Raw genomic sequence first — 20,137 nt, forward strand, 5'->3', positions numbered from 1 at the left:
TAACGTGGAAGTGTCTGGGAGCGAGACTTGAGTGTTCACTGACGTCAGTGTGGACAGTTGAAACAAAACATGATACACTGTAACACATTGGAGGCATAAACCTGTGAATTGTTGATGTGAATTGGTAAGAGAGTCTCTGTGTTTAATTTGAAACATATCTTTTAACTGTTCAGAAATCAGCCTTTCAGCTAGAGGTCAGTAACAAGGTATCAAACTTTCTTATCACATGGCTGAACACTGATACCCTACCCACAACTGTTGTTCCCACATGGTGTGGCCTACATTGCCATGAACTTTCTTTAAAAATGTCACCAAAATTATTTGTGTGACTGCCATTGTATTGTGACAACCTCTGAACTGCAAATGACATGTGGTGCATTGAATCAGAGTTGTCTCAACTTGTCTGTGAGTTGATTCTGAGTTAAAAGAGTCATAACTATGTCAATACATTGAGCTCTGAGAGCAACCACAAGTCTTCAGGTCTGAGACAAAGTTACTCATTACAGGAACATAGTCCACTAAAGCATGTCCACTATGCTACACCCTCTTTTGACTACTGCTTTGATAGATCAGCTGTGTGATCTGGGCCACTGCACCAATGTAATGGACTAGGACTACTATCTGCACTCCTCAATAGCACATTTACACACTGTGTTAATGCCTTGGATATATCGCTCTGTGTGATTACACAAGTCTTCAGGTCTCTCCAGCAATGTTGCTCATTATGCGAAAAACCAAAACCTGGTTTAAACTATCATTTTGATCTCATGGATTTTTGGATAGACTTTGCTATTTGGCACATTGAACTACAATGAATGCATTCTTCTTAAGAACTCAATTGATTCATCACTATTATTACCCTATGTACTGTCTTAAATGGAAAACTATTTCTAGGATATTTCTGACAAAACGGCTTGAAAATTGTGCCTTGATTTAGTTTAGTAATATGACCAGTACCACTGAATCTTGAATTGTAGCTGTTTTCCTGCAATCTCTGGCTGCCATGTAAACCCTTTAGAGCTGTCAAGTTGCTGCTGTCCTGTCCCTTTTTTCTAGCCAGTTTGAGATCAAAGGTGAAATCCATTAAAGGGATAGTCTGTAAGTGGAGTCTGGCTGAGTGTTACCTATCAATGCTGCGATCACTCCGGGACATTTTTAGCATTTATTTTTTGCATTTGAAGTTTTTCTAGTTTCAGATATTGTAACTTGGGTAAACTTTCTGCATATCAAGAAAGTCACCAAATCAGCTTTTGCTACATTGTTCAGGTTTTGGATGAGTTAATGAATGACAATTTCCAATCCCCATTAAAATGTGCAATCCACTCGCCCAGTCATACTTAAAACGCATTAACCTTTTCTCAGTTGTTAGGAACATGACTCCCCGTGTCCTCTCCTCTGTCATCGACTCGCTTTGTCCTCCAAAAAAGAATATGTAAGGGGAGGAACCTAGATCTTCTCCTCCTAGTCATTTTTAGTAGGACGCGAGTAGAGGACAGAGGAGAGAATGCGAAATACCAAGCTCGGAGATGGGGGCAACTACTGTAAAATCTAAGAAGTCAATGCCGATTGATGCCAATTGATTTTGCTCTGCACATAGATGGTGATATTCACACTTTACGACCAATCAAACACCTAATAAACATAACTCCACCCATTCCACAGCGTGACGGGCAATTTAAATTAAGTGATTTTTGGCTACTATTTAGTGGATTGGCCAGGGTTTAGGCTCTAGTTATGCTGAACATATTGGGCTGGAAATAGATTAAGCCTATTCCTTGACCAAAAAACGTCTTGAATTGAGATTTCCTATTGAAAGTGTGATTTAGTGCAGGACTAGGTTTAATCTGTGTCCTGGAAACCACCCCATGATTAATGAAATCTGGCAACACTGGCTCCTACACTCGAACTCCCACCCCCCAGGTGTGATCATAGACTTTTATAGACAAATTAATTGAATGAATTTGTGCTATATAGGAATCCACAAAATGCACCTTTTAGATCAGATATAACATTAAACTATGACCCCAGCTCCGAACCCTATGGTGTTTCTTTCATTATTGAGTTAATGTCTAAGTTGTGTCTTTGGTGTGCTACTGTTACAGTTTGTTATTTTGTGCTTCTTTCTGTAGATTGCCCTTGGATTCATTGAAAGGCGCTTCAAATATTGGACAGCCTACATATCCCACAATTCTCTACCGTTTTTTGTTTGTTTTTTTTTCCAAAGAAAAGAGTACCCCCTGCAGGGGGCCCCGTGGCAAAACACATCGTCATTGCGCAGATCAGTTTGAACCAAAAGCGGAGTGACCTTCCCCGGGTATCAGTGGAGGGGCAGTAGTGAAGCAATAAACCGGTGGCAATACACAAGACCGCTGCACAAGCCTCAGAAATGAACAGCAACTTAACCGGAGATGAAGTTGGGTAAGATGCGATCTTCAACCAGTTTAGAAGTAATTAGCTATAGCTATATTGGTTTGCGTCGCAAAAATAAATAAATTATTGTGAATGGTCACTCGTCGGAGCTGGTTAGCTTGCAAGCTATCTGACATTTTGACAAACTGACGTTACCGGTAGCTAGCTAGCTAGCGAAGTTATCTAGTACATCTAGCATGATAGTGAGCTCTCTTACACAAAGAAATAGCAGACCTGAAGTAAACGTGGGCACCACCAGAAGTAGAGTCTGACTAACCCGAGCTAGTCAATTGTATATGTTATACTTAACTACCTACTTGCTACATTTCATTTATATGTGCTAGAGAAGCTAGCCAGCCAATGCTAGATATGCGCCTCTCTCAAATATAAATACTATGTGGAGGACCAATGGCTACTGTGAGAAATAGATGAACGTCAAATTAAACTGCCAGTGTAATCAGTTAACTTTGACAGAAATGTTCTGATTTGAATACTAGCTAGATTGGTAACTTTTATGGTTCGTTGTTGCTCGTACTAGCTAGCTACTGCAGTTAGCTAGACGCCGACTTGAACTTGGTAGAGGACTCTCCAGCACAGCAGGACATTTAGCGGGCATTAGCTAGCTTCATGTAGATGATAGGATAGCGCTCGTGCTAGATTGTTGAGGTAGCGAGACGAGAGATGCCGGCTTGTCTTCATTATGCGGGCTATACTGCAGTAGATGCAGTGTATAGCCCAGCTAACTAATAATCTTGTCTAGTTAGCAGCTTATAGCAATGTGGAACTTGCCACACAGTACTTCATACCGTTTTCTGTTGTTTTCAGCATACCACTGAGGCAATTTGATGTATTCTAGAATTGTCTAACACTCAACCAAATCGATCAGAAGTTAATAGGATGCTTCCCAATGATATTTACACATCAAACTGTTTGACATAGTAATGATGGCAATGATAATGCTGGCACTCTGACTTGACTATCTTTAAGTCATGTGTTAAATAAATTACTGTGTCTTCCACTTTTTTGTAGAAAACTGTTTGTGGGAGGCTTGGACTGGAGTACCACACAGGGTGAGTTAACTGCCTACCGACCTGTCTATTGAATGGACTTGTTGATGCAATTGACATCATTTCACCTACATGGAAAGGTTTTGCATTTGATTGTCTCTCATATGCTAGCAAGAGAAGGCATACCTGTTTACTTGAAAGAACATTAAGACATTATCATGTAAGCTGTAATTTCAAAAGCCTTCGAAGCAAATTCAATTGCACAGATTTGCCCCAGATATTATTCTAAAGGTGGCATGTTATTACACTCAGGCATTTCTCACAATTGTTTAGACTTAGGGGTTCTTCTCTAGCCATAGAGAGTCCCTCTCTGAATCATGCTTGACTGGGCAGTGTGTCTTATCACCCACCACACTCTTCACTCTGACAGCATTTTCTAAAGTTAAGGTCAGTAGCCACAGTACAGTATTTCACAGTGCTTGCTTCCTTGGCAGTGCCTCAGGGGTTTCAATGACAAGAAAAGCAATTAAAAGAATTCCCAGTGAAAGGGCTGACTTCATTTGTTGAAACTTGAATGCCCAGCCTCTAAGGACATGTATGTGCATGACAATATTGTGTAATGTTTTTTTGCTGTCTCGTCATTGGGACAGTTAATGCCTTATTTTGTGTGAACACCAATGACATTAATGCTGGATTTTTATCGAGCAAACTTTGAAATGCATGCATATTACCCATAGCCTAATGTTAGAAACACTACTATCTCTGAAGGATCCTAAAAAGGTCATTCCACTTATCTCAATGTATTTTTTTTCTATCAGAGACTTTGAGAAACTATTTCTCGCAATATGGGGAAGTAGTTGATTGTGTCATCATGAAGGACAAAACAACAAATCAGTCACGGGGCTTTGGGTTTGTCAAATTCAAAGATCCCAATTGTGTCCGGACTGTGCTGGAGACCAAACCTCATAACCTCGATGGCAGAAATGTGAGTATGTAGTATGCACCTTGCAGCCTAAATACGCACGGTAGACATATGGCTTTTCCAAATTATGCCTTTTTTACAATGAGACTAACTTGGCTGAACAAAACTTGAATAACTACAGTGTAATATTATGAAGATGAATTGTTGGATGGTAACATGGTTGTATTTTCTATCAGTATTTAATAGATGTTGATAAACAGAAGGTAGAAGAACCCATATTACTTTGCACATACTCTCCCCCCCCTTTCAGACAGTAGCTACTATGTACATTACTGTTCTGATGTACTTTTTTTCAAAGCAGGCTGATTGTCTAACTACCTGTTTAGAGATGTTATTATTAGTTTAACTAAAGGCTGGAATTACTCTGTCGGCCGACCAATTTAATGGCCATTAGAACATAAGCTAACAACGTGGGCTTAAGTTGACATGTTAGGTCATGGAAGTTGTCACACATATAATTAAAATAACTAGTTATGTATAATTTGCTCTATGCTGTGATATAAGTTGATAGTAGTAAAACACTACTAGTAGAAGTAGCCAAAAACTAAATACATTTTGATGTACCTAAATGAAGGGCATGTCCTCACAGTAAAGAAATATGCTTTTATTTGGTCTCATCAAGTGAGCTATTCCACCAGATTTTGTTAGAGGGAAGATTTGAAGGTGATTTTCCTTGAGGGCTGAGGTAAAACTCTTTGTCGACAGATTGACCCTAAGCCATGTACCCCCAGGGGAATGCAACCTGAAAAAGCTCGATCTAAGGATGGCTGGGTAAGGAAAACACTTTTTTTGTGAAAGCTACATTTGTCCTCTACAGAATTGGAGCACCAAGTCTAGGTCCCTTCATCTCTCTTGCACAGAGTGAATTGTAGTTTTTCTTCCTCTGATACTCTGGGACGTTATCTGTTATATAAATCACATCTGTGACAGTAAGGCTTATTGCTGCTATCATGGATCTTGCAGATTCATCTTGAGATGAAAATATGATTAAGTTATTGTTGACTCAAGTTATTCTGTACGAATGAAGGACACTGATGGCAAAACACTCTTCAGTAATATTGAAGCACTAATTGAATCTGTAGAGACTAGTTTTTGCATTGACATGACATGTTAAGAATTATACCCCAGGGCAGGGAGAGAGAACCTAATTCCTTCTCCACTGTCTGACTAGATAATGGTTAAATGCCTCTTCTTCATTGTGATCCTCTATGTGGCTTTGAAAGAATATATTTTTGTATTTTCAGAAGGGCAGCAAATCTGACAGCAATAAATCAAAGAAGATATTTGTTGGAGGGATCCCCCATAACTGTGGCGAACCTGAACTACGGGACTATTTCAATCGATTTGGAGTGGTGAGTCTTGCTAAGACTGTGTTGTGTAGAGCTTTTCTTTTCTTCTCCTCCATGTTTCTTCTCCTGCTTGATGGGTTTATACTTTACAGTTTTAAAAGACATCAGTGAGGGTACAGAATTGTTCAAGCAAGATATCTTTGTAATACAAACCAGAACCCTTTTTCACCTATACGCTAAATTTATCCAATGTTTTCCTTTGTTCACTTCAAGGTCACAGAGGTGGTAATGATCTATGATGCGGAGAAACAGAGGCCCCGAGGTAAAAGCTGATCAAGTTTTTCTCTTCCATACTTTCCATCTTAAATCTCATGACAAACTATTCTGACCCAAAGAGGAAGGGCCCATTCAATCTCCGCCCAATTTCAAATAACATCTCGTTCATCATTCATTCATATGCTCTGCAATGGATGGCACCCTTAAACACTGAAAACTTTCCCCATACAGTCAGATCTGCATGGTGAGGAAGTGAAGAGATAACATTGGCATGAATCTCAAACATTGTGGTGTCTTCTCATGACATTGTGTGACAGAATCAGCCTCTGCTGCATTTAGGCGTTTTCGTTCAAGTAAAATGCACATGCTGCTTTTTAAATATTGTCGATTGTTACCTGAAATTATTCCAGATAGTATGTTACAATGGCTGACATGGAATCATCAACACGTATTTAACAAGTAAACACATTTTACTGTGGTTAGATAAGTCAACATTTATGAATGGGCTATACAAACCAACAAACAAACCATGTTTTATTTGCCAATCAATTGGAATGTGGTATTTCTGCACATTTCTTTTATTCAGGTTGCTTGAAGAATAGGCTAGATAATGTCACAAACTCCCACCTTTCAACATTCAATGAAACAAATTGTAATATTTCTAATTTTGCAGTTGTTGGAATGAAAACATCTAAATGTCATTATCGTTATGTAGATATGTTTCCCATTATTCTAGCTGATGTGGCAGTCTTTGCGCAGTTTCAGGTGTTACCTTAGTTGACATTTAAAATGACATACGATAAGGTGGTTCAGTTTGCTCAGAGCTGTTTCTTCTGCACTTGTCCTATACAGCAATGATGCTGTGGTCAATGACCCACAGCATTAATTTCTCCTCTTCTCCTTCAGTACCCATTGATCTCTTTGGGGAGAGACGCAGAATAGTTTGTCATTTGAATTTACACAAATAACTATCAACCTATACATAATCAAGGATAGTATGGAGACTTTTCTTTTACTAAAATACATCTAACATTCAGTTTTGAAATAAGTTTTCTTTACTTTTGATTTAGATATATCTGATATATTTTTCTAAATGGCATATTAAGTGTTTTCCCATATGTAGAAAGTTAAGTATTTTTGTAAGTAAGCCCTTTCTATTTTTCTTTTTTCTGTCCCCTTCTTGTGAATGGATTGAATGTGATTAACGGTGTCTCTTAAGATTTGTCTTTTCTCCTTTAGGTTAGTGTGTACTGAGTGGCATCACAGAGGTACAGGCCAGATGTAAAATCTCAAAATGCTCAGGCTGTTGAATTGGGGTGTACAAAGTTTAGATTAATCATGGTTATGAATTGAGTTAAGCTAAGGAACTTGAGTTTCTTTACAGTGTAGTTGGAAAGCTTATCTTGAAGTGCAGCTTACATTTTTGTACCGAATGTTCAACTTGATTGTCACCAATATGTCGGCCTTTAACCCGTTTGCAAATGCTTAAACTAAGTTCGAATTTAGAATAAGGACAGGTCATCGATAGATGGTATTTATAGTAGCAGATCAGGTGGCTGGGGAATGCTTGACATAATATTAGAGGTTTCAAAATCTCTTTGGTCTCAAAGGACATTTGATTGGAATCAGGTTAGGTCCCCAAGTGGAGATGTTCTCACAACCCAATTCTGCCACTGGTAGCGTTTCTCAAATTGGAATTGGTTCACTGCAGTGGGGCGCTGCTGCATAACCTTAGTGCTATGAAAAGTTTATTTTTGTCATTGTGGATAGTTTAAAAAAAAAATATATATATAATTAGACTGCAAAATCCAGAACTTTTACTAATGTAGTTTTACCAAATATGGTTTCTGAGGTACAGATTCATATCTACTGTGGTATAGGCCTAGCTTTCCTTCGTTGGTGCTGTATATTCACAGGTTCGGCTAGATAAATGTCAACATCAAGGGAGGCTGTAGTCTCAGTGGAAAGCTTCCAGAGGCTCTGACGTCTTAGTGTTTTTGTTTATTGTAGAGTTAGGTTATAAGTGTTGGTTCCTCACACAGATGGGTTCTTCTTTGTTCTACTTTCTACTTTGTTCACTTCCCATGCAAACTCTGACAGCATCATTGGTTGTTACTTAAACATTTGGAAAACAAAATGGCCTATATCTTTGTGTTGCTGTTGTAAGCAATATTGTAATTTCCCATTTTAGGCTTATCCTGGCTGACTCAAAACATAAAAAGACATTTGGGAAAGCTTGGAGAAAGCTTTAGACATTGTACAGTTTCTGTTTCTCCATTTTCTGTTATGCATTAACAATGGCTGCTGCCAGTTTGTGCTGCACAGCAATATACCAAGGGGCAGATCCAGGTGGGGTTTGGATGAAACCGCATCAAGTAACTTCACTGCTGCTGCTCCAATTGGCATTAAGTTGACCAAAATACATAAATGACTGTTGTGAGTTTAGTCCAGCTTGTCCATAAATGAAAACTTTTAAATCCTCAGTACATCGACTGACTGCTCTGTACATTAACAGAATATCGCATTTTCAAACCCCTTTTTTAAAATCACAATTGCAATGTTGATCAGTTTTGCTTTAGTTAAAAACAAATTAAACCCTGTAATTGTTTGAGCATGGAGAGCATTGGTTTAAAGTCTCTCAGCCCCTACCCTTCCGCTTGTGTTGTGCTGCAAGTCAGCGACATCATCCGAACCCCAGGAGCCTCCAGCTCAGTCTTGATGGATCCCCGTTTTGCTGACCCCAATACTGTTCTTCATCTTGTGTTGTCACAACACCCTGCTACCTTGATTCACTCTTGGTCGTTGGCTAGGTTTTGGATTTATTACTTTCGAGGCCGAACAATCAGTGGACCAGGCTGTCAACATGCATTTTCACGACATCATGGGCAAAAAAGTGTGTAGTTGTAGTTTTATTTTACCCTCAAGATCAAACGGAGGCTTGGGCGATGGGAAGTATTGTTCGGTGCTGTTACCTTAGAGTTACAGCTCTATTTCCAGGGGCCACCAATGAGTTTGGTGCCTCTTTCATGAAGGCCTTCTCTTTTTTTAAATCTATATTAATGACATAGCTGACAGTAAAAATTCCTCTGCCTCAATTACAATACTCACATTGTAGTGGAATGTTTTGCTCTGTTAAGTCTGGCTAGTTATTGTGCAATATCTCATAGATTTGGACCATCATGGATGCTGTTTTACACATGGTACTCCAAACATTATCCAGAATGATCAAGGAACATTTTTGGAACCCACAACTTCTTATTGTAATTGACCTTGTACCTATTGTTATAAAAAAGACTTGGTCACCCCTCTGAAATATTATGTACAACTTCTATAGTCGCCCAAGGCTTTGTTTATTTTGACCTCTCCTTTAGGTTGTTGATATGTTCAGGTATTTCATATCTTGCTTCAGACACAATACGTGCTCTGGCTTTGGAGATTCAAGGGAGTGGTCTGTAATGAAGCCTATTATGGGAGATAAGAGTTTTAGCCTTAGTTTGAATTTTACTGAAAAGAAATCACCTAAAGGATTGGTCTTGTTTCAGTTCTTTTTTCGGTTATTTTGTTGGCGGGTCACTTACTTTTTGAGTTATTTGATATATTTCCCTGCCAACTTGTGTTTAAAAAGTAAACAAAAACCTCAATTAAGTGACCTCTGTTTCAGAATCTCCATACTGTGTCGATCTGTTCTGAGAACCAAAATGGGTGGGTCTTTTTAAAGGGCTGGTTGGGACCTATCTATGAACACCGTCTTTTAAGGACAGTTTAAGCTCCTAGCACCAACGTATTCATTGCCTCCTCCCAATGGAGAGTTTAAAGCTAATAGGTCCCTGAACCCACAGTTCTATGATACCAGCAAAGAGCGTTTCACAACCCAAGTTCAGTCCCCTATCTAGTTAGTAATGATTTGTAGGTATAAGAAAACTATTAGCCAGATTACCCCTGAGACAATCCTCTCTGAGCCATGTCACATCTCCAGCTGAAATTATTCTATTAATTTGTCAGATCCCTTCAAATCTGTGTTTTATCTTCTCAATTGAGAATACATTTAGCCAACAGTATTATGGCAACTCTCCTCCTAGGCAGTGGCATCTGTATATATTTTTTTAAGTTTAACTCTTTCTGACCTCATTAAATGTATGAACCAGATCTGTGTTGCTCTGTAATTGATGAGAGGCCTATCCTCTTACCAACTCTCCTTGACTTTGTCCTGATTTCCAGTAAGAATCAAGCTATTGTTCTTGAGTTGACATTACCTTGCGCTGGGACTTGAGGGAGGTAGGGGGATATAAGTTATAAATTTAGAAACTGGAGCACATCAAACTGTGGAGCAAATCCCAGTTCTGCTGTTGGGGAGTGCACAGAAGTCATGGCATCCATCACTCCAAGCTGTGATGCCCACGGGAGAGGGCCTAGGTAGCTGAGCTGGCGGCGGCGGGCCACTTGCGGAAACATGTGCTTGTAATTAGGTCGACAGAGAAGGAAGAGGGGAGGCAAAGACAGTGGCACTACCTTAAAGCAATGGAGAACGTTGCTATTAGTTTTCCTCTTGCAAGGTGACCCCATTAACTCAACCCCTCATCTATTTCTGTCTTACTCCCGTCTAGTTTCAACCCATTTTTTGCTCTGGTTAACTGCTGGTATCTCTGTTCTGGTTACAGGGAGTAGAGATTTTATTTAGGCAGATAATGGCTGACGCAAGTAGCCCTTTAAGCCATAAGGAATGGTTATAAGAATAGCTTCTTTATCTTATTGAAAATATTACATTAATCCCAGAAATATCCAATACAAAGTCCATAATGCAGACCATTTTTCTGTTTAAAGATAAGCAAATTAGAAGGGTATCAGTCAATTGGAGAAGTATTTAATTTCTCCATTATTTGACACGGTATGAAGATTCATTTCTAAATTGACTTATGACTGTCCGTTTTTATTATCTGCATGTTTATCTTTTACTCTGTTAGATCTAAGATACAAATTTCTTTCTACATCCATTTCCCTCTGAAATTCTACTCCCAAGTTAAATAAAAATGAGATTCTTTAAGCGTTAGCCGGGGAAAGGTAAGTCTTGACATTCCATTAGATGTTTTTTATTTAAATTAAAGGGCTCTAATGCAAGGAAATTTAAATTCTATGTTTCTCAGGTAGACCTTTTATATATCTGTTTAAATCAATGCTGTTATTTTATGTTTTCTATTCCAAATTATTCAGCAAAAAATAAAACAATCTTATTGTGAATAAAGTACCTGAGAAACATATTGTTAAACAACTCCCCAAATACAACTAAGTATTTATCTACATATACATTACATTGGCCCAGATAAGATAAACTGAAACTCATTGAAGCTCCCAAAATGTTAAAAACAATATTAGTAACGGCTGAGATCTGGTAGGGAGGGATTTCTGTGATCAAATACTGGTCTTGCAAATTGTGCCTTCCTTGTCCTTTGTCCAGATGGAAGTGAAAAAGGCTGAACCTCGGGACAGTAAAGCTCCTGGCCAGCTTGGACCTAACCAATGGGGACCTAGAGGCATCCTAAGTGCAGCCAATGGTTGGACAGCACAGCCCGCCCAGGGATGGCAACAGAGTTATGGGCCCCAGGGTGAGTGGGAGAGATGCCCAGAGCAGAGAGCATGGCTAGTTCTCTCAGATAAAGAACACAGACATTGTATTACATTAAGGACAAATACATCACTGGACAATGTTAAAATGTGCCAACCCCTCTGTTAATGTTATGTCTGGGTTAGTACTTCAACTGTACTTTGGGAAATGGTCAACTTGATATAGTTACCAATTATTGTATGTTATCTTGGAAATTGTTTTTTTCCAGTGTAGATAAATAAATGAGTTTTTTCTCTTTTAAGGAGTGTGGGTGTCTACGGGCCAGCCCTTAGGTATGTTGTTTCCCTATGTTGCATGTATTGTTCCGACATATCTCACTGACAATTTGTGTGTGTAATTTAGTAGCTCTCTTGTAATAACTCCTATGTAACTGGCAAATGATTGAGTTTGTATACAATATCTTATCCATCTTGGATCCTGTGAAAGTTAACTTACCAAGAATTATTGTCACAGATGTTGTCTTGCACTTTGTAGTTTATACCCATATTGACCAATAAGGTAATGTCAGTTAGGCACACGTTATCATGCTGTCAGCTGTATGAGGATGAAGTCACTGATAATTGACTACATGAGACAGATAGTGGCCTTGAAGTACTTATTACCTCCCTCTGCTGTTGGTTCGATCTTATATCATGTTTAAAGTGATAGTTCACCTAAATTACAATCAGCTTTTTTCTTACTTTGAAAGCAGGACAAGGACAGGCTGCAATCCAAGCTTTGGTTCTGTTTATCTCATCACTGTTGCTAACTGCTACCATTTTCTAACCATAAACCAATAGACTTCAATCTCTCCAGATTTATCATGTTTTGGATTGTACTCTGAAATCTTCTAAAAGTAACTTTGAAAGGAAGTGTATTGCTTTATGACTTGTTACTTTGAGGTGATTTAAGCATTACAGTTAACAAACGCTAAATCGAGGATTGACTTTATTGGTTGTGGTTAAGAAAATGTTAAACTTGGCGGTTGATATCAGTGGCTAGGAATGCAGAACCATAGCATGGATTGCAGTTTGTCCTTGTGCATAAGCTGCTTCCAGGCTAAGGAAACAAATATGTGATTTTGTAACTTGGGTGACTATCCCTTGAACACAACCCCACTAGCTTGACAGAAAGTTACATGCTTGCTATGTTGAACTAGTGGTACGCTTGCTTTAATGGTAGAACTTATTTTCATACTTTTACAGCAGAAAATATCAAATTCAAGTTCCATTCAAATTCAGTGTGGATTGAACCAAGGCATGTCCATGACCTCAAATATCACGAGACACAGCATATAGCCTTTCTTTTTCTTTTTTTTTCTGTCTACCGGCATAGGTGGGTACGGACCCCCTCTATCGGCAGGTCGTGGAGCTCCTGCCCAGCCCCCCTCCCCGTTCAACGCATTCCTTGTCACAACGACCCCAGCAGGGGGCTTTGGGGCACCTCAGGGCTATGCCCAGCAGGGATACAGCACACCACCTCAGTTTGGTCAGTATCTGTAATGGACTGTCAGCACTATTAGAAGAGATTCTATCTCCATTTAGATTTTTTTTGGACGTATTGTAAAAATCTTAATTTTTAAAATGGTTGTACAATGAAGCTTTTATGTGGCTACTGCCTATTGGCAGTATAAGCCCTTATCTTCTATTATTATACAGGTTGTCTTTCATAGGTGGAGTTAACAACTCTCTTCCTGGCTTTTGGTTTAGGGTACAGTTTTGGCACGCCTCAAGGTGACCAGTACGCACCACAGGGAGTGCCTCCTCCACCCACCACTCCGGGAACAGGGCCACTCGGGTTTGCCCCCGCCACCACACCTACTCAGGACATGAGCAAAGCCCCCACTGGACAACCCGACTTCCCTTATAGCCAATATGGTAAGTAGCTCCTACATGCAGTCTTAAGTCCCACCCTTTCCCTTACTGTTATCGCCTACATTGGGTATATCCATTTTGTTGGATATTTTATTTGGTGTAAGCACACCCCAAGAACATGGCTCATTACTACAACAAGCAGGAGCTTGCTCTTGGTACCATTTAGCTTGAATGGCATCACATGCATATCTGCTTGCATACTGTACCTACCCTTCCGACCCTGCCATGGAGATGCCATAGAGGTCACACCATACCCAAGACTCTTCAGTGTTACCTTTTCAGGATTTTTCAGGTGGGCTACGGAATGTTTGGGATGTGGATTGGTAACAAATGGTAGGTTTGAATTAGATCATCCGGCCTTGCAATGTCGTTTTTGAGAAAAGTGGAATACACCCAGTGCTGCAGATAGACCAAGGTAGAAAATATACAGACACATGGGTTTTTGGGGAATTTGGTCAACAATTCCCAAAGATTGTGCCAACTTTAAGGCCCCCCTTTTCTTCGTTAATGACTTGTCTGACATTTATCTTCTAGCATGGTCTCCATGGAGTCAATGGGTCCTGCATACCTTGACCTGCTTTTTCTCAAGCATATTTGAGCAGAAACTAGTTGGTACTATCAATTCTTCATTATAACCACTGTTATGAGGCAAAAAATACTGACAAAGCTTTTAGTCAACAGGATTTTCTATGGTAAAAGCCAGCCTTGTCATTAACACCAAGGCTTGAGGGTCTCTCCCTCCTTAGTAAACACAGTCCTAGTGAAGCTCCTCATTTGTTGTGTTCATTTATGCAGCCGAGGGAATTTCTCTCATCCTCACTGCCCCCTCCTCTTTCCTCTTTACTTATTGTCCTGTACTAGTAAAAAAAGAGAACATGAAACAGGGAGAAAAATATAGTAGCTGTTTGTTTTCATTTATGCCTTTATGATGTTGTATTAAAGCTACAGTATATTATAAATCAGTTCATGTTGTTCAATGTTTCATGCTTGTGCTTTGCCTTCATCATGCTCTTTGCCATTAGTGTCAGCTGCCTGATCCGTCATTTAGTATGGTAACCATAGGCAGCAAAGGCATTAGCAAGTAGCATCCCATTCACCCTATGTGTTTTTAATTCCAGATGAATTTCATTTGATATTTGGCAGGAGTTTCAGAGCAGGCAGAGGGAAAGTGTTAATGAAAGCCCAAGTGGCAGTTTAATAAGGGGACAATGTTAAAAGTAGACTATCTGGGTTCAGTCAACCTGGTCTCCTCGTCTCCCTGATAGGCTTGGGTAACTACCCTCAGGACCCCTCTGCCTACGGGCCAACGCGTCCTTCTCACAGTTATGGTCAGGATGAGCAGGGATATAGTGCAGGTAGGTGTGAGCATTGTATTTTCCAACCACAAAAATAGCAGACACAGTCATATAGCTGCAGCTGTTTCTTCCATCTTTTTTTTTTTTTTTTTGAATAATTATGTATTTTGTATGTATGTGCTACATACAAAGTGCATTTATTTATTCATTCAGAGTGTACTAAAATACAGCAATGTGTTTTTGAGGTGATAAAACAATTAGAAAATTGGAATTTACCATTTTCTCAAGGAATGAAATACATACTTATTTTCATAGGCAAAATGAAAACTTTACTGGTGTTTGAGTAGAATTCCCTTATGTTTAATGCCTAATGAGTGTTAAAACATCTAATTTCCCATAGCTGTAGTTTACTACACAAAGAATACCTGCGTCCACAAACTTGTTTGTGTCCACTCTTTCTCTCTCCCTCTGCATTGCTTTGCTATTAAAGGATGATCTAATTGTGGCAAAAATCGTCATTGTTTACAATGTTTAACAGATTTTTGTTTTCCCTCATTTATTTTGCGCTCAGTTATTCAATGCGTTGGCAGTCCATTCACAAATTCTTTCCCCCATACACCATCTCCTTATGACAGATAAGAGAATGATAATCCAAGGGAAGGTTGAGGAAAAAAAAAACACTTTGGCAGGTGAATACCCAATTTCTATTGAATCTCTCTGTAGTAAAGCTAGGTCTGCTCAAAGCTCTTTTTATTCTTTTTTCCCCAGCCTTGGAGTGCTTTGAGCACCCCACAAGAAAGTTTGTGTTATACCATTTTTTTGTCCTTTCATTTCAGTCGTCTTTTTCTTAATTTAGTATTGTCTTAAATGGGTTGAAATTGTGCAGTCCTGTTGTATTCACTAGATGTCTATGCCCCAGCCTCTCAGACTTCAGTGGTTTTTGGGTAGATGGTGCCATCCAGTGTCTGAAAAACATGTGCTTGTGGGACTGGTCACTGAATACTATTTAAATATTGTTTTCCTTCAGTTGTATTTGGCCATAATTAAATTAATTGTCTAGTTGATATTTGTCAACTTCGGATCAGAATTATGATGAATGAGGGCGTGTGAGGGGCATGTGTATCCTGGTACCAGACTGAATTTTGCTTTGTTTCCCTTTCCTGAATATCAGTCGGCACCTGCTCCCATAGAGGGGCAATTTTCTAGCCGGTCCAGTCAGCATCCTTTCAGAAACCTATGGGCGGGCTTTCTGAAACCTCTAGGCGGCCAGATTTGTAGGTAATCAATCCAATTGCTGAAATTATTTTGGCCTATGCCCCTCATTAATAATGTCGACAGGTCCAGACTGATATTGAGGGAAGTGAAACGAAGCAAAATGCAGTCTGCTTCTAGGTTAACATATGCGAGGAAGGAAGACAACATTTAATATGAACATTAAAAGGCACTGGAACTGTGCTGTATTTTAAAGTAATTTGTTTAAGGAAAATAAGTACTCTCAATGGAACCTGTTTTTTTTTTTTTTTTTTTAAAGCCTAATCTCTGATCCTGATAATGAAACTATTTTCCCTGTTCTCTACCTACCTACCTACCGTCCTCACAGGTTATGGTCAGGACCTGAGTGGGTTTGGCCATGGTTTCGCGGATCCCAACCAGCAGACTGCCTCTTACGGGGCACCTACAGCACAACCTGCGGCGGGACCCCAGCCTACGGCCACCGCTTTCGGTCGGGGACAGAATCACAATGTACAGGGCTTCCACCCATACAGGCGCTGAGAGTTTCAAACGCCACAGCGTACAGTTCAAAAGTCAGGGAAATACTATGTGTTCTGATCATAAGCAAAACTGGATTTCTGGATTGTTATTTGGAACATAAATGCACACAATTCGAGAGAGGAAAAAACACCTCATAAAACCAGGGATACCAATTTACTTCTGTTACAATCTCTCAAGATGTAAAAGAACAAACTTTTGCATAACCTTTCAAGCATCAAAATGAAAGAATCTTTGTTTCTCCCCCCCATGTTTTATAGTAGGACTTTACTACTTTGCAATAGGTTTTGATTGTCTGGTCAAACACTAGCACAGAATATGAAAATATATAAAAATATGAATGAGAGAGAGACATATGTATATTTATGCCAGATACTGAAATGAAAACAGGGTTTCAAGTTTCCTCAGCTTTAAATTCTAGGGAAAATGTTTTTATTTTTCATTTGTGGAGTTGGTGTTTACTTTCTGAGCCTTTATTTTAAAGTTTGTTTAAAATTGAAAATATGAATATATATTATACACAAACTGCAATTTTTTAAAAGAATTTTGTACTAATGATGTACACTTTGCTTGTTTTTTATTTAAAGACTTAGACTTCCCTCAGGTGGCTGTTTGAGTGCATTTTGCACTTATGCAAAAAGAAAGGAATACTTATTTCAAATAAATGTTTTAAAGACATGCTGATTTTTTTATTTCTGTCTTGGGGATGTGTGTGCGTGTGTGTGTGCGCTCGTTCGCCCACAGCCATACCTTATATATTGTTTGAGTATCATGGTTTAATTTAAATATACCATTTATACTCTTAGACAACACAACGCACAATTCTGAACGTGGTGTTCACTATAAAGGTTTGCTCTGCTTAACTCTCCATACAGTATGTCACAAGCCCAGTAAACAGCCACACCATATAACCCCCCCCCCTCCCCACACATATACACACAGACCTTGTACTTGCACAATTTAAGAATAAATGTCCATATGAGATCTGAGATATTCTTTATCAGCCTCTATGTTTCAGTAGTAACACTCATGCAATAATCAGGCATACAGATTGCCTGGTCCTATGTCCCAACCAATAAACTGTACAACCCACTACAAACTACTGATTTAGATTAATTTGCTTACTCTGTGAAGACATTATCTAGGATGATGCAATATCATATTATTTGTATTTATCATAATATAGGAACAAGGCAGGGGAAGCTGGTGGAGGTAAAACGGAGGACAGGCTTATTGTAATGCATGGAATCAGGAATGGTATCATGTGTTTGATACCATTCCCCATTTCATTATTTTCATTACAATGAGCCTGTCCTCTCATTTCTACCTCCACCAGCCTCCCCTGTTAGAAAGAGCTGTCCTTCATGGAGTGACTTCACCTGCTCAGAGACTTGGAGTGGAGGAAGGAAGCAAGAGGTAGATGGAAGAAGAGAGAATAGAGTTGCAGATACTGTAGGTTATTATTTGGTAGTACAGTGGTGCGTGTACACGGACCCTGCAGTGTCACCACAACCATACGTTTGGGCACAATGAATACCCTTCAATAAAAAAATATTCTAGAAATTGTTTTATTGGATGGATGTATTGGAGATGTTTATTTGTCAACTAGTACCTTCTTTCAACAAAACATGACACAATGTCACTGCACTAAAGCTCAACAAGGTAAATATAATACGATCAACATTGTTTCCGAATACAATAGAAAATTGCAACAACAAAGCAATAGTGTTTGGTCAAAGACAGTGCGGTCCAGATCCAAGGCGTGCTGTTCTGTATCATTTCCGGGTAGAGAGTGTCATTGTCAAGTCACTTGCGTTTCCGTGATTTTTTCGATGCTAACTCAGCAGCAACAGGCCATGGCTGTTGTGACCGGTTAATACAGCAATTCACACTATCAGAATACGGGTTAGAAACTTGTGAAAGAAAATACAGGGCTGAACTTGTGAGTACCAAAGCATCACTTCACCAGCGAGTATCTTGTGTTTTCTATCTAGCTAGCTAATTAGCTAGCCCGCTAGCCTACTGTAGCCTGCTGGCAAACCAGACTTGAACAGCTTTGCTGTCAAACAAGTATAGCTATTTAGAACGCACAGCAATTACTTGAATTTGGCGGTTTTGCCAGAAATTATGTAGGCAAAATAGGTGTTTTGATGTCGTTAATTTTCTGTAAATATTTTCTTTCAGTTCAAAGTTAGCGCGCTACCTAGCTACATTGCTGCAGTTGTCATTTTCGCTATTATGTTGACTAGAGCCTTTTGTTTGGGTAAGCATGTTTGTGTGATAGCTTCTGTTACTCGAGCTTAGCCGAAAATAACAAATGAATACCCTTAGACTGTTTACAATGACACCTGCCTTATGTCATTGACAATGGATTTTGTGACAGTGTTGGCTGAGCTGCTAGTGTTAGGCTGTTATTGTACTGGGCAATTATTGGTTCATCTCCATCACAAACTAGTATCGCTTCTGTTTTAGGGGATGAGCCATTTTCATACAAAGTGGGCTTTCCCTTGTGTGGAATGGTATCATATCGATTTTGTTGACGAAATTAAACTGTCCATTTCTTTTAAATTCATACTGGCAGGGCTACACTACCCCACTCCCAAGTACACTACAGTTACATTATTATTTGAAGAAACGTAGCTAGCTAGGTCTGTAATTTGTAATTGAGGATATACACATACATTCTAATCTTGAGAATTTATAACTTGAAATATATGGTTTCCATTTTCTTCCATTCAGTGTTATGTCTTGACCTAATTTAAACAATGAGAGGAGAATAACTAACTAACCTAACCCCTGAAATGTAGAGCGACAGCAAAACATTCCTCATACTGGTGATATATTGGTATTGAGACATTGGAGGCATGTTGCATTGGCTGTAGCATTGTCACCAGTCACAGGCTTGGTTAGACCACTGTAGGACTAGGTTGCTGAGTGAGTTGCTGGATGTTGTGCCTCAATGAAGCAGCCCAGAGAAGAATATCCCAAAGATGTCCATTTCTTTGGTAAACCTTTCAGGGTGTTTTTTCTTCAAAGTGGTGTAGGCCTCAGTTCCCATCAGGGAAGTTTATTATGGCAGATAATTCAGTGTTTCTCTGGCTCCTCGTAATGCTGTCATCAGGTTTTTTTTGGTTTTGTTTAACTTTGCTTCCTTGAGCTAAATCCAATCTATTAGCGATAGTGAAATAATAACTGTCTTTTTTTAGGTTGCCAAATCTGGTTCAGGCTTGTTGGCCGGTTAATGCATAGAGTAAAGAGGGTGAAACTTGAAGACGATACAGAAGGTAGTTGGAAAAGGTATGGAACAAAATCAGCTCTTGGTTTAGGCTACATACTGCTAAGTGCTCAAAGTTAGTGGTTAAGCTTGACTAAACATAGCTACACCACGAACATTCAGCTTTTTTCAAAATTGTGCAGTCTCTGTCTGAACTCATTGGTCCACCTGTGGTCAGTTTTGCAGCAGTCAGGATGACCACAGTAGACGAGCTCTCGGACAGTACTGAGGTGGTGGAGATGGATGACATTCCCTCCCAGTTCTTTGTGGAGAAGCACTCATGGGATGGCCTGAGGAACATTATCCATGGTAGCCGCAAGTACTCGGGGATGGTCATAAACAAAGCCCCGCATGACTTCCAT

At 39.4% G+C, this 20,137-nt stretch overlaps 2 protein-coding genes across 9 annotated transcripts in view; both read left to right on the forward strand.

Moving 5' to 3' along the window:
* The first annotated feature begins 2,298 nt into the window (after positions 1–2,298).
* Positions 2,299–17,179, forward strand: dazap1 (DAZ associated protein 1). Of its 5 annotated transcripts, none has more exons than XR_014554277.1 (13): positions 2,299–2,418; positions 3,439–3,479; positions 4,235–4,401; positions 5,104–5,169; positions 5,643–5,750; positions 5,961–6,009; positions 8,774–8,856; positions 11,416–11,563; positions 11,826–11,855; positions 12,898–13,050; positions 13,272–13,439; positions 15,903–16,009; positions 16,332–16,471. XR_014554277.1 is itself a non-coding variant. In XM_083672252.1 (13 exons), exons 1-13 carry the CDS (start codon positions 2,387–2,389, stop codon positions 16,502–16,504), a joined length of 1,308 nt encoding a protein of 435 aa, XP_083528378.1. In that variant the 5' UTR covers positions 2,299–2,386; the 3' UTR covers positions 16,505–17,179. The 5 variants fall into 5 exon arrangements, 3 of the variants coding, with proteins under 3 accessions (XP_083528378.1, XP_083528380.1, XP_083528379.1); XR_014554278.1 differs by having other exon boundaries at positions 15,903–16,005; positions 16,332–16,460; XM_083672252.1 differs by lacking the exon at positions 15,903–16,009 and adding an exon at positions 14,702–14,791 and having other exon boundaries at positions 16,332–17,179.
* A 1,135-nt stretch (positions 17,180–18,314) lies between these two features.
* dpp9 (dipeptidyl-peptidase 9) overlaps positions 18,315–20,137 on the forward strand; it is a 12,019-nt gene continuing 10,196 nt past the window's right edge. For 2 of the 4 annotated variants that reach the window (XM_083671699.1, XM_083671700.1), the window contains exons 1-3: positions 18,315–18,443; positions 19,708–19,798; positions 19,954–20,137. The exon at positions 19,954–20,137 is cut by the window's right edge and continues 55 nt beyond it. In XM_083671699.1, the coding sequence (XP_083527825.1) occupies positions 19,743–19,798; positions 19,954–20,137 (240 nt within the window). In that variant the 5' untranslated portion in view covers positions 18,315–18,443; positions 19,708–19,742. Of the gene's footprint in view, positions 18,444–19,707; positions 19,799–19,953 lie in introns of those variants that run through there. The other 2 variants (XM_083671702.1, XM_083671701.1) reach the window with 2 other exon arrangements.

The sequence above is a fragment of the Argentina silus genome (genome assembly GCF_951799395.1).
Source record: "Argentina silus genome assembly, chromosome: 6".
NCBI lineage: Eukaryota > Metazoa > Chordata > Actinopteri > Argentiniformes > Argentinidae > Argentina > Argentina silus.

Coding starts and splice junctions, on each gene's coding strand:
- dazap1 (XM_083672252.1), top strand. CDS start 2,387: ATGAACAGCAACTTAACCGGAGATGAAGTTGG. Junction 4,402..5,103: donor ATAACCTCGATGGCAGAAAT/GTGAGTATGTAG, acceptor CTTTGTCGACAG/ATTGACCCTAAGCCATGTAC. Junction 5,751..5,960: donor ATTTCAATCGATTTGGAGTG/GTGAGTCTTGCT, acceptor GTTCACTTCAAG/GTCACAGAGGTGGTAATGAT.